The following is a 15,122-nucleotide window of genomic DNA, read 5'->3' as shown; positions in this document are numbered from 1 at the left end:
TTGTTTTTCTAGAGGGAGAAGCATTGTCTGTTTCTCCCATTCAGCACCTTTTGTCTGCTTTGTATCTTGTCTGTGCTTTAATCATTTCATTTTATGGTAATTTAAGATCAAAGAAAGTAACTTTGTATTCTAATCTCCTGCCATGGCACATGGCTTTTCAGTAAATATTTTAAATGAAGTGAATATTTAAATGAAGGATGCATTTCTACCCTCAAGGAATTTACAAGATAGCACCCAGGTTTTTTGTACATGTGCATAAGTAATTATAGCACAAAGCAGATTGTATATTATCAAATTAAGAGAATTATGAATGAAGTCTTGTGTAATCCCATATGAGGAAGGTTTCTGCACTAGCCCTAGTTATTATATAAAAGCCTATACTGGCGATGTCCCAATTTGCCATTTTTGGCGGAGAACTAGCTTGTTTTAAATCTTGGAAGCATTACGAGAAATTTCTGTTACCTATAAATTGGTGTTACCTTCCAGTAGTTAACTAGAATTGGAATGTGAGAAACTCTAAATCTAGCTTATGAATAAACCCTCCTGTGCGCTCCTTCAAGCTTTAAAATTTTTTATGTTTTTGAAACAATTTCTGGCTTGCATAAAAATTGCAAGTACAGTAGAAAGAGCTTTTTTCCTGAACTCTTTCCAACATTGCGCCCCCAACACCACTGAGTATGTATTTCTTACACATAAGGACAGTCTCTATAATACAACCATCAAACTTGGGGCACTAGTACTGACACATTCATACTATCTAATTCTCAGAATTACATGTTGCATTTTGTTGTCATGTCTCTTAGTCTCTTTCATTTTGAAACACTTCTTCAGTGTTTCATGATCTTGGCAATTTTGAATATTATTGGGCCAGTTAAGGGATTTCCCTCAATTTGGGTTTGTCTGATCTTTCCTTAGGATTAGATGTAGTTTAATATATTTTCTGGCAGGAGTATCACTTCCCAAAGTTTTCACGTAAGTTAGAACGTTATAACTGTTTGAACGTCATCCTAAATACATTCCTGGATGCTGTATTTTGAAACTTGGGAAAAACACAACTTAAGAAACCCTGTGTCTTCATTAAAATGTAACTGCAAAGAACTAGTGTTTGATTACTGTGCTCTTTCCCTTGGAACAGAATTTTAAAAAATTTTGTTGTGTTTACATGCCTGTTCCTTATTAAATCATCTTACTTTTCTGAGTTGCAAACAAAGATGTTTTGGATCATGTAGTAATTTATTTATTGGCATATGGGAGCCATTTTTCCTTATTGAGGGTAGTTGAGTAACAAGGTATTTTTTTATAACTCTCACATTAAACAGAATGGGAAAAGTGTGCACATTTTTGTTGATTCAATGGTGCTTAATAAGAAATTCCAAATGTTTATTACGTTTGCTATTTTACATTTATACTTTTGTCTCATGTTTCCTTCGTCAAAAGATAACCTTGAGAGTGAAAAGGGAAGCCGCAGGGTGGGAGACGATATTTGCAACACATAAGACTGACAGAGGGCTCAGATGCAGAATCTACAGAGTACACCTATAAATAAATATGATAGACAACCTAATAGAAAGCTGGATGAGGGTTGAACTTTACCAAAAAAGGCTATTCAGATGGCCAATAAACATATGAAAAGGGACTCAACTACAGTGAGATACCACTACACACCTATGAAAATGGCTAAAAATTTGAAAGATAGACAATAGCTAAGGGTTGGCCAAGGCGTGGAACAATTAGAATTCTCATACACTGCTAAAAGAGGTATAAATTGTTAAAAGAACTTTGGAAGACCAATATCCATTTAAATCTAATGTACACAACCCTATGTCGAGAAATTCCACCCACCTGAAATGAATGTAAATATGAATGTGATAACTGCAGTTAAAAAGGATCAACACTTAAGGTATTTTGAAGTAGGTTCCTTTCTGTTTTCCAGGTTAATATGGTCTCCTTGTTTGACATAAAAGTTAATGGCTTTTTTTACTTTTTAAGGCGAATTTTAGTTGTCTTTGTTGTGTACAGCTTTCACTTTCCTTGAGTGAGTGCCCTTAATCCATTGAACATTTTAGTCACTGGACAGTTGCATGCAGCCCATATGCTTCATTGTCTACCCCAAATGGAGCATATAGCACTATTTTTTTGTGTGTGAGGAAGAGGGGCCTTGAGCTAACATCTCTTGCCAGTCTTCCTCTTTGTGCTTGAGGAAGGTTGTCCCCAAGCTAACATCTGTGCCATTCTTCCTCTGTTTTGTATGTGGGACGTTGCCACAATGGCTTGATCAGCAGTGTGTAGGTGTGCATCAGGGATCCGAACCTGCAAACCTCAGGCCACTGAAGCAGAGAGTGCGAACTTAACCACTACACTACCAGGCAGGGCCCATAGCACTAAATTTTTGTAGTCTTTTTTTCTCGTTTTTAAGTTATTTGTATGTAATTCATGGTGTTGCCCTGGAATCTTTGGGGAAGAAGGGCTTGCAAGGTCAAGAGGAAGTACTAATGGGCGGATTTTGAATGATAACGAGAAAATTTAGAAGGATAACAAGAAAATCTATAATATGAAGGGTCTATGAATATAAGCAAGAAGAATTCTCAGGTCCGAGTCGAAACAAACATTTTGAATGATTACACTGTGTCTTTATAATTATTTCATAGACTATTTTAATGAATTGACCTATTCAAGTTTTGAATTCAGCTATACCTACTGAATTCTAAACTAAACAACTTACACAAAAGATTTTGTTGTTGCGTGTTTCTCTGCCTCTTTTCTGTTTCCTCTGGGAATGGGCACAGAGAAGCTGTGTAATTTTGTTTGTTAGGCTTATTGAGGCAAGGTAAGGGTTAGATTTTCATTAACGAGTATGCTAAGAAAATAAATAAAATTTTAAGCTGAAGGAAACTTACTAGTAATACTGAAGCATTCAGATGAATTCAGCTTACTCTTCAGTGTTTGACAAGGTAACCATCTAAATGTCTGACTTTTCTTCCAGCATAAATGAATGTTGCTTGGCTCAGTGATTTTTAGCTTTCTAAACAAATATCTTTTTTCTCATCTTCCTCAAGCATGGGGGGTAAAATACCACCTGCTACTCATAAAACTAAATCAGAAGAAAATATCAAGGTGAGTTATGAATTTTATTTATATGTTTAGTGATAAATTATTATAAGGCTTTTTAGGGTTTTTTAACTGCTACTCAAATTACCACTCCTGATTTCCCCAAGATCACTTAGAAAAAAATCTTGGTAAAATTTCTGTTTGGACATCAAGTCTCTGGAATCTGACTTAAAACTGAGAATTTGGGGTTGAATGTTTACCATATTTTAGAATAAATGAAAATAAATGCTACGTGTATGTTATACGCATGACCTATGAATAGGAAGCCCTGTAATTGTGTGCATTTGTAGTCTTTGTCATTGTGTCTTTGGCACCTAGTACAGTGTTTTATGCATTATAGGTACTTTTATTGTTTAATAATGTCTGCAAAGTAAATGAACAATTAGCCCAAATCAGTGATTCTCAAGTTTTTCTTCCCTGCCACTACCTGAGGAATGTTTGAGTATGATTCATGGTGTTGCTTTAGCATATTTGCCGAAAGGGTGTGGGAGATAGGAGGAGGTTACTGGTAGCCGAAGTTGAGAGATGGGGGGCTATACTCTTATGAATGCTCCCTTCAGAATTCGTATTTCTCCTATTTTCTGCCTTCATGTCTAAAAAGATTTTTTCCACAGTTTTCTAATTAACTGTCTCAAATTGATAAGAAAATTTGCTGTTTTATTATTTAGAACACTGAACAAGGTTTATCTCTTTGGATATGAAATTAGAAGTTTTATCTTTGAACAAGTGAAATGAGAGAAGTTAAGCAAAAGCCCCAAAAGTAGTTAGTCTTTTTTTTTAGATGACTCATCTCTCAGAGTTCGCTAGTTTGTGAGCCCTGGATAGGATATTTTGCCATGTGATAAACATGGATGAAGATAAACATGCAAAATTATATTAAGCTATATCTCTGCTAATAACTTTTTATTCGATTTAGAATATGACTGGTCTTACTCAGAATATACTAAAGCATCTAGCACCTTGCACATGGTAGGGACTCAACAAATATTTTGTAATAAGGTAGGGCTTTGATTTCGATTTTCAATCTAAGTAACTGGTTACGTAACTTATGAAATACTAAGACAGTTTGAATAAATAGATCTACGTGGGCTGATCGTGGCATAGTCGCTAAGATACACAGCATTGTTAAATGGAAAAGTCAAAGTGCAGAGTTGTCTTATATACTTAGAGAATATCTAGAATGGGACACGCAAGAAACCACACTGGTTGCTTAAAGGATGGGCAGGAAATTTGGTTTTCGTCATGTGTGTATTTAAATTCTTTGAATTTTCATCATTTGTGTATTACAGTTTCATAGTGTCTTATTTACAATTTCAAAACTCAAAAACTCTTGAAAATGTAAAGCATTTTAGTAAATTTGTTTGGTAATAAAATGTGATCTGAAAAGACATGAGACTGTTCAGTCTTTTTCCCACTTACTACAAATGCCAAACTTTATTTTGCAGAAATAATGTGTTTGATTATGCAGAGTTGTGGACCGCAGTGCCTATTGAGGGTGTTACATAATATATGGTATATGCATTGTATTAATTTTCTAGAATCCAAAAGTTTTTAAATTCTAAAACTCATCATCTAAAAGATTTGGATGAGGGACTGGACCTATACTTAATTTAAAAAAAGAAATGAAAACAGCAAACTAAAACTAATTTACTAAAACAAACCAAGAAAGGGAGCATTAACAACTGAAATATAATGGATGTGAATAGTTTGTGTAAATTTGTGTAAATTAGTATATATATTAGGTGTGTTATTAAATACTAATAGCATTGTTTGCCTTTCCTCTGCTAGGAAGAAAAAACAGATAGTAAGAAGGTGGAGGAAAACGTAAAGACAGATGAACCATCAAGTGAGGAAAGTGATCTGGGTGAGGAGTTGGTAGTTTGTATTTGATGACTTCATAAGATCCTGTGTTGATTTTTACTAAATTGACTAAAGCAGCCCTATGTAATAGAAATAGAATGTAAGCTACATATGAAACTTAAAGTTCTCTAGTAGTCACATTTTTAAAATACACAGGTAAAATTAACTCAAATTATATATTTAAACTAATATGTCTAAAATACATTTCGATGTGTAAGCAATATGGAAAAATTATTAATGAAATATTTTCCCTTTTTTCATACTAAGTCTTCAAAATCCAGAGTGTATTTTATACTAATAATGCAACTCAATGCAGGTGTTACATTTTTTTGGGGAAATATTTGCTCCATATTCAAACATCATGAAATTTATAGTTGAAAAAGGTCATATCCCAGGTTGTTCTAAACATATGTTTAGAACTGAATTGAATACCAAAATATTATTTTCCTTTAGTACTTGCATCCATGTTAATAAAACTGGTTCATTTTAGAAGAATTGATTTCTCTACCAAGTTTGGTTGTATTGTTTTTTAGGCCTCAAATTGACAAAATCTCTTTGTAAATTTGGAAGTCCTTTGAGACTATAAATACATACCTCAGTTATTAACTGGGCAATCTCTTAATTCTCAGAACCTATCTAAAAGCTAAATAAAAGTACTTGAATTTTTCAAATTTTGAATAAGTTGATCTTTGATATGGTTAGAATGGGCTTGTTTTTGGGGGGCTTAATTGAAGATGTGTCACTGTTTGTAAAATATTGTTTTTAGTCGTACAATTTTCTGGCAATTCCATAACTATAATTTTTTTTTTTAGCGCCACATCTCCATTTAAAGCATTTTCTTTTTTGTGAGTGAATCAAGCTTATTTTATAATTAGATATAAAGTTAGCAGCTCAGTTCCTGTTAAAAATTGATTAAAATTTTTTTGTTGGATGTTAATTCTGATTTCAGGTAGCTGATTTTAATTTCATCCTTTTTTGACCGTTAAGAGGAAACTCATCAAATTCACTCTTAATGCTAAAAATGTCTCTGAATATTGTCTGTTCCTTTTAAAAGTTTTTTTATGTGTAACTCTTATTTTGTTTTGCTTTGCTATAGTAAATTACAGTTGTCCATCATGAAATTTGCAACATTCCTTTTTCCAGTCTCTTTCTTTACTGTTTTGGTTATAGTGATAGCTTTGGGGCTCATTTCTGCATCAGTAATATACCTTTATTTTAAAATTAAAATTTATCCATATTATTTTTTTGAAACAAAAATAATTATATTAAAATTAAATTTCATTATGATTTACATCAAATTATCAGTATAACTAGTCCTATCTGCATAAAATTTTTTTAAAAAAATAGTACATTGGTATTTAAAACAAAATATTTGAACTGGATCAGCTTGTTGATGCTGACTGAATCAGTGGTGTGTCTGTGTGTAATATCTAGAAACTATGCACTTGTCAACGTTCCCACTACAACATGATGGTATATATCTTACTGATGCAGCAGTTGAAACAAGATGTAGTCTTACTGAAACAATAAAGTTTTGTTTAATGGAGAAATATTTTACAGTGCATCAATTTAAATAAAATTAATATAAAGTAAAATATTCAGTTCATCGGTTGCACTAGCCTTAGTTCATTAGTGGGTTGTTTGTTTTTTCCTGGTGTGGAAGATTAGCTCTGAGCTAACGCCTGTTGCCAATCCTCCCCTTGTTGCTTGAGGAAGATTGGCCCTGAGCTACCGTCTGTGCCAGTCTTCTCCTATATTGTATGTGAGTTGCCACCGGAGCGTGGCTTGACAAGTCATGCAGGTCCGCACCCAGGATCCGAACCCACGAACCTGGGCTGCCCAAGCGAAGTGTGCCAAACTTAACCACTACACCACCAGGCCGGCCCCATAGCTGATTAGTTTTTGATAGTCTCATGTGGCTAGCATCTACTGTATTGGACAGCATGAGTCATATCATTTTCTTTGGCAGAAATTGACAATGAAGGTGTGATTGAACCAGACACTGATGCCCCTCAAGAAATGGGAGATGAAAATGTAGAGGTAAGTTTAATGGCTTATTTTCTGCTTGTTGTAAGGGATGTGAAGGTCCCACCTACTGCAATGATTTTGTGACATAATTCTTCCTGGAAAGCACATGTTAAATCTTTCTCTGACTTAAGGCATTTAGGAAAGTATTTATTTTACTGCTTAAAATATTTGCGAAAATTCCCATTATTTTTAATCATACTCTCTAACACTCTCTGATATCCTTATTTTCTGTTTACCTGCTTTTTCAATTTGCATCTGGTTTGACTGCTCTTTAAACTATAGAGTTCAGCTAACATTTATATCTATAAGGGGAATTGCCTATTTAATGAGATATCTAATGCCAAATTGTTTTCCAAAATGGTTTTGTCACGACAGATACGATATTGCCTTCCAGGTGGTGAAAATGGTTCTTGGGAGTTTGGGCCTGAAAAAAACTTAGATATTGCAATGGTTAGTAGTGCTCCAAAGGGTCGTAACACATTAACATATATGCAGTGTATCTGTAGTATTAAAATGGAGGGGGTGAGAATTAAGAAAAAATGTCTGAAAAGGCCCTTTGGGGGTTGATAATGGAAAAAAGCTTGAGAAACAGTGTAATATAGTAATAGCAGCTTAAAAGGTTGGTCCATATCCTCACCAACACTTGATACTGTCAGATTTCATCTTTGCCAGTCTTATTGTGTGAAATGGTATGTCCTCATGGCTTTTAGTTTGCATTTTCCTGATTTCTAATAAAGTTGAGCATATTTTAATGTTTATTGGTCATTCACAGGTATTTGTGAATGACTTTCCTAACTTTCCCCATTTTTCTTCTTGGTGGTTGTCTTTTTCTTACTGATTTATAGTTCATTTTATGTTCTGGATACGAACAGTGTGTCATCTATATGTACTCCACACATTTCCTCCTAGTTTATGGATTGTCTTTACTTTCCTTATGTTGTCTTAATAAACACAATCTTTTAGTGCAGTAAAATTGATCACTTTTATATATTATGCTTTATTACCTCAAGGTTATAATTGCTGTAATGTATTGTTTTTCTTCTGAAAATTTTGTTTGGCTTTCACGTTTAATCCACCTGTCAGTCCCATTAGTGAAGAATTTTTTTCCTCACCAATGCCAAAATACACTTGTTTCCGTATATGTGTGGGTCGGTTTTGGTGCTCTCTTATTCTACGTGTCTAATTTTTTCCGTGTGCTGATGACACATTGTCTTACATAGCTTTATACTAGGCCTTGTTATCTGGTGGGGAAGGACCCCCAGTGCTTCAGGAGTATCTGGGTTGTTCTTGGCCCTTTGTTCTTCCACATAAATTTTAAAATCAGATTGTCAAGCCCCACCCCACCCCCCCAAAAAAAATTAGGATTTTTTCCCCCCATTAGAATTGTGTTAAATCTAAATCAAGTTAGGGAGAAGATACATCTCCTCACTGTTGAGATTAACTATCCATGAATGTGCTATCTAATTTTTATGTCTTTTTTTTTTTAATGTCTTTTAATAACTTACTAACACTTTCTTCATAAAGATCTTGTGTGTGTTTAAGAACATATAAGTACCTTTCGTCATTGTCTGTAAAAGGAATTTTTTTAAGTTGTGTTCTCTTTATTAATGGTGCTGTGTCACTTCAATGTGTCTAGGTTTATAATGCTTTTTATTTATCCTACTTGGGATTTATTTGGCATCTTAAATTGTAGGGTTGTTAATTTTCTTTGGCTCTGGAGCATTTTCAACTAATATCTTTCAAATATTGCCTCTTCCCCATTCTCTCTACTCTCATTCTGGAGCCCTAGTTAGACATATATTAGACTTTTTCACTGTTCAGTTCCATCTATCCCTCTGCTGAATTATGTATGCTTTCTTTTTATAATCAGCTGTTTCATTGATGTTTTAATTCAATGCCTACGATTTTTATTTTGATACTTTTCACTTCGATTCTTTTTAAACTTCTCTTGGTTATTTACAAGTCTCTTGCTCCTTACTCATTTTCAGAACTTGCCTTTTTTCTCTTAAACACATTAATTTCTTTACCGGTCTTATTCTTCTCCTGTTTTTCCTGACTCTTGCTCCTTCAGGTACCTTGTGTATTTGTGATGTGTGGATATTTTGACCGTGAGTTCTTTGAAACTTCACCTGTGGGAAGTTTTTGAGGCCTGGGTAGAAGGTGTGTTCCTCCAAAGAGGGATATGTTTGCTTCCATCAAGACACTGAGTTGGTGCTACCAACTCAAGAACCACTTTAAATTCTCAGCATGGTCTTGTTGTGGTCTGTTTAACTATACAAGTAATGTGAATTCCAGCAGAAAGGCTGATTTGTGGTTATGAATTTCCAGGGGAGATTTTTTTTTCTTCTCTACTCATTGTCCCTTTCTTTCGAATAGGTTTACTTTTGGTTTACCATTATGCTTGCAGGTATAGGCATTTAGAGTTCTAGATTTATTTTAAAGGGTGTCTGATTAGACACCATACATTCTCTTTACCTGAATCTAGACTTTGTTTCATGTGTCCTGCACTACCTTCAAAAACAGAATTGCAAGGTCACCAGGTTCGACTCCTGCTACAAAGGTGAAAGCAGATGGAGCACTTGGCTACCTCGCTGAATTTCAAGCCATTATTTAATCTTGTTCCCTGAGGATTTCTACATTCTTAGGTCAAAGATGGTTATTTTTTTTTTATTTTTTTATTTTTTTTTTTAAGATTTTATTTTTTCCTTTTTCTCCCCAAAGCCCCCCAGTACATAGTTGTGTATTCTTCGTTGTGGGTTCTTCTAGTTGTGGCATGTGGGACGCTGCCTCAGCGTGGTCTGATGAGCAGTGCCATGTCCGCGCCCAGGATTCGAACTAACGAAACACTGGGCCACCTGCTGCGGAGTGCGCGAACTTAACCACTCGGCCACGGGGCTAGCCCCGGTCAAAGATGGTTTTTAAAAGGTGGTTTTTAGACTTGTTCAGGGTATCATGTGCACCATATTCCCATACCAGTCATCTTTTTCTTTTTTTTTTTTTTAGTTACCCTGGCTTTGTAGGATATCTTACTATCTGGTAGTCTGTCTGTCTTTGTTCTTTTGAAAAGTTTTTAAAGTTTGCCTAAAACTTATAGGAATTTTTGTTGGAATTACTTTAAATTTATTGAGTAACTTGGGGATACTTGAAATAGTCAAAATCTTTCCATGAACATGGTATATATCTTGTCTCCTTTAATAGAATTTTACTCTTCCCACCCCCGTAAAAGTCTTGTGTGCTCTTATAATGAGCTCTTATAATGTGCTCTTCTTTTATATTTTGTAATCGATTTTTGCTGATGTGGAGGAACTCTGGGTTTGTTTTTATGTTGCTGTTAGTTTCTGAGAACTTTATTGAATTATCCTGATAGATCCAGTAACTTGTCAGTTCCATGGGGTTTTCTAGGCAAATTAAAATATAATTAAAGACAGCTTGGTACTTTCCTTCCTATTCTTAAACCGGTCAGCTCATTTTCTTTGTGAATTAGCCAGCACCTCCGGTAATATTTTACACAGTAGTGGTGATAGAGTGGACTTTTTTCCTTTAGTTAAAGAAACTGCTTCTTAACTTCCCATTTTAGGTAGGATGTTTGCTGTAAGTTTTTGTTACTATTAATCGTACTCTCAGCAGTCTTGCACAGCGATTGTTCTGTCTAGTATAGGTACTCAGTAGATGTTTGTTGAAACAAAAGAGTTAGATGTTTCTTTTCTGAAGAATCAAGCCTAAAAGGAACTAGCTTTAGTTAGCCCTTTGTGAGGAGATTGAGTTTTAGTGTTTGTGAATAACCAAGAAGGAGTTGGTAAGGGCAAAACCACTTGCTCAGGTTAGGATGGAGGGCAGCAAAAGTCATGTGTAAGGCAGAGTGTACGGAGTGAAATTTATTGTTTAGTGTGAAAGATTAAAGCTCATCCTGTATAATTTCTTACAAATCAGTTATCATCATTATCCTCTTTGCTCCTTGGAGACTGGGGAAAAGGAATGAAAGTGGGAGTTGTGACTACCCCTTCCCTAGGAAAGTCCAAGTTCCTTCCTCCTCTTCTGCTTTCTCGACTATTTCTAAGTTGACCTTCAATTTCCCCCTAGATAACCGAGGAGATGATGGATCAGGCAAATGATAAAAAAGTGGCTGCCATTGATGCCCTAAATGATGGTGAGTGATTTTTTTTTCTCTTTGCTACATTTCTATGGTAGTCTGAATATTTTCTTCTCTACTGCAGTAACTGTTAAATAGTGGGAAAGTAAACTTAAATTTATTGAGTATCTTATACTGAAGAAAGTGTTATTTTCTGTATCCACCCCTTCCCCACTGATAGACATAGATGCTGAAATCACTGAGGAATTAATTACCTTGCTCAGGGCATGGACAGATCCTGATGGGACTCAAAGACTCTGCTTTCCTGACTGTATCATGGTGTTTCTTTATGGAGAAAAGGCTTTTAAAAAGGTGAAAGGCTTTCAAAAAAAAGTGGTATTAGAAAAGTGGCCCTCAGCTTTTTATAGTAACACACTTAACAAATAATGTCCATAGGCATAACAGTCTTGTTCTAGTCTCTGCATGTTAGAGCCTCTTCAGAAAGTCCTGTAAGAGTGGGAGAGTGCTGATACTATTAAGTATAATGTTTAATCAGTTATAATGTATAAGAACAAATCATTTATTAACTTGGGTACTGTGTAAACCCCCCTCCTAGCTGGATGGTAGTATATCACAGTGCCGTCGTTGAACAGATGCTGTTGTGTAATGCTGATGTGCATTTGGCCTTCATCCCTAGACTTAGAAGATAACTGAAGTTTTATTTTAGAATGAATTCAGTATTCATTACTGTTCCAAGTTGGCAAATACATTCACTTCACTTTTTTGTAATGCCACCACCTTCTTAGTTTAGGTCCTTATCATATGTTTATACTATTAAAATTGCCTCAGTAGTTTGCCTACCTGAGATATGTTTCCTTTATTGCTTTCTGTTCACTGTCCCTAGATTATTCTTACTTAGAAGTACTTTTTATTGTTACACACTCCCTTGCTTTTAACCTGCAACTTTGCGTACGTTTTGAAGGTCGTCATTGTAGCATTAGACTTGCCAGAGTTGGAGCCCATATTTTGCCTTCCCAACCTTGTTCTTTTCTTCTTAAATATTAACCTTCCATTCTAGCCAGGCCTCACTGTCCTGGAATGTTCCTTTTCTTGTGCTCTGCTGCTTCTCTGTAAAGGTTTTCTTCACCTGTTTCGACTTTTAATTCACACCCATTAATTGATCTCCGTCACTTCTCTTTCTGACTATTCCTTTTCCAGACGCTTTTCTTCTTTCCCCTACCACCTAAGATTTCTATTTATCTAGCATTTATTTTGTGCCTTCAATATGTCTGGCAATTTTACTATGTTTTAATGTGCATTATTTCATGAAAACCTCATACTACTACCATTTTACAGATTAATGAATAACCTGAGGGCTCAGAGGGGTTTCAGCTTGTCTGGGATCTTACTGTGCTGTACTGTCAATTCATTATTTTTGTCACTTATTATGGCATATTGTCTTGTATTTTTTTGAAATTCATTTTCTTACTTATTGCCTTAGCAATATTTAACAAAATGAAAATGAACTGCCAACACCTAATAAGTCACGTTCTTGTTTTTTATATTTCTTTCCAAGCTATGTTCATGTGTAAATTTAACCTCATTCTAATTTTAGAATAAGCGCAATTTTATAGTATATCCTAAAGGGATAAAACACTAGTACTCTGAGGTAGGGATTGGAGGTTCAGGCCCTCCCTGGGGTTAGAGAGGCAGGAATATAGTTAGACACTGGACTTATGGATCCAGAGTACCTGGGTTTGGATCTCAGCTCTGGCACTTACTAGCTAGGTAAACTTAGAGAATTTACTCTCTCTGCCTCTGTTTCCTCCTTTGTAAAATAAGGATAATGGTACCTACCTATTAGAGTCATGAGGAGTTTATTATGCTTTTCAGTTAATATATTTATTCAACAAATATTTGTTGAAGGTTTACCATGTTTCAGATGCTGATAAACAATGGGAAACAACAGACCAAGTTGTTTATCTCATGGACCTCATATTACTGGGGAACAAAACAAAATTGATAATAGAATGTCAGGTGGTAATAAGTGCTATGAAGAAAAGTAGAGCTGAGTAAAGGGATAGTGAGTGATGGAAGCTATATTTTACACAGGGTGGTCAGGAAAGCATCTGACGACATGAGAGGAGCAAGCCATGTGAAGAAGGGCTTTTGAGACAGGGAAGAACAAGTAGAGGGGCTAACCGGGAGAGTGAGTAGGATGATTACATATTCAAGGAATAGCAGAAAGGCCAGTGTAGCTGGAGTGTGGTAAGTGAAGGGGTAAGAGTGTTAGAATTAAGGTCAGAGAAGCGCCTGGGAGTGGGTGATGGGTGATGGGGAGGTGGGGTAGTGGGAAAGTGGTGAGGAGGATAGATAGATAAATCACTAAAAGAACTTTTGTAGATCCTGCCGACGGACTTAGGATTTTAGCATTAAGGATGATGGGAAGCTATTGAGGGTTTTTTTTTGACAAGGGGAGTTTCATAGTGAGGTGAATTTACTTTTGAAAAGGATTATTCTTACTGCTTTATGTAGATCAGGTTGTAGGGGCCAGTAAGGGTATGTTAGTTCGCTGGAGAAGTAGAAGCCAAAACATGAGTGGATGTGCTAGAGATACATTAGGAAAATACCTGTGAGGGAAAATGGGGAAGCAGGGAGAATCAGAGGAGTCTGGGAAGGCGATCATGTAGGTCTTACTCCTTTGTAGGAGAAGTCCTCTGCTGTGGATATGTTTCTTAAAAAGTCTTGGCAAGCCAAAGTTGCCATTACAGGAGCTGCACGTCTCATAAGAATGGCCCTGCCTTGGTATCCTTGCTGTGTTCAGTAATTAGCTGGGAGCAGCTTATGAAGTATAGCCTTGAGCACAGAAGATGGAGTTCTCAATCAGTTATGCTCCCCACAACAGATCAAAGGTGTGTTTTCATGACCCCACAGAGGGAAAGCAAGAAAGTGAGTCTTATTTTGTAGTCTAGGTGGCTAATGATGGTGGCTTGGATTAAGGCAAAGGTTCTCAAACTTCCCCTATTTACAGTGCTCTTACTATCTTGACTTTTTCACAGCACCCCTAGGCCAAAAGAAATGCCTAAGAGTTTCGTTTATAGTGTAGTCAGGTCCAAACAATTTAATAAATATATGTGTCCTAACAAGTTAGTGATTGTTTGAAAAAATAATACATAATTTGTAAGCAAATATATTTAATTTCATTCTTAAATAACCATGTTTATTTTCTAAGAAGCGGTGTAGATATGTTGAGCACTAAGCAGCTTCTCAGATCTCGGAATCAGATTGGACACTGCCACTCTCACTTCCTGTTCCACATCTCTACTTTTCTGCAATTCTAGCTTTTTATCATAGCAACTACTAAAAAAACAGTTTTTCAAAGACATAAAACGGAATGTAGTAATCCAGTATTGAAACTGTGAACTGTATTCAACCAGTAGTTTGTGCGGTGCTAACAAACCAATGGTCCTGTGGCCTCCTTGGTGCACAGTGTGGAAACCTTGGGGCTTAGGGTGGTAATGTGAGAGGTGGTTAGATTCTGGATATATTTTGAAAGTAGAAATAAAAGGTGTTAGGTTTTAGACTGAGGAGTCAAGAATGACTCCAAGGTTTTGGGCTTCAGGTAGATCAGGAGTTGCCAAACTATAGCCTCCTGTTTCCATAAAAATTTAATGGAACACAGTCATACCTATTCATTTGTGTATTGTCTGTGGCTGCTTTCCCACTACAACAACAGAGGTGAATTGTTACGGTTCTTATGGTCTGCAAAGCCTAAAATAATAATTATATGTCCCTTTCCAGAAAAGTTGGCCAACCTCTAAACTAGACTGAGTGGAGGAGCCATTTACTTAGTTGGGAATATAAAGATGGGGAATAGATTTAGAGATGGAGTAAAAATTAAGAGTTCAGTTTTGAACATGGTAGGTGTCAGTTGCTTGTTAGATCCAAGTGTAATAACTTGTAATATACACTATTTTCCTAGACTCCTAGCAGCGACTAATAAGACTGCACCTTTTTCTGCGTTGTTTCATGAGTTCTCATAAGATCCTTTACACAG

General features: G+C 35.8%; 1 protein-coding gene across 1 annotated transcript in view; it reads left to right on the top strand.

Annotated features, from left to right (window-relative positions):
- The window catches only part of ST13 (ST13 Hsp70 interacting protein), a 28,452-nt gene that overhangs the window by 3,157 nt on the left and 10,173 nt on the right, over window positions 1-15,122 (top strand). Inside the window, exons 2-5 of the mRNA XM_008519783.2 lie at window positions 3,057-3,114; window positions 4,897-4,972; window positions 6,938-7,008; window positions 11,077-11,143. Coding sequence (XP_008518005.1) covers window positions 3,057-3,114; window positions 4,897-4,972; window positions 6,938-7,008; window positions 11,077-11,143 — 272 coding nt within the window. The remainder of the gene's footprint in view (window positions 1-3,056; window positions 3,115-4,896; window positions 4,973-6,937; window positions 7,009-11,076; window positions 11,144-15,122) is intronic.

This window comes from Equus przewalskii, chromosome 29 (genome assembly GCF_037783145.1).
Source record: "Equus przewalskii isolate Varuska chromosome 29, EquPr2, whole genome shotgun sequence".
NCBI classification, from domain to species: domain Eukaryota; kingdom Metazoa; phylum Chordata; class Mammalia; order Perissodactyla; family Equidae; genus Equus; species Equus przewalskii.
This window is presented reverse-complemented; position numbering and strand designations above follow the sequence as displayed.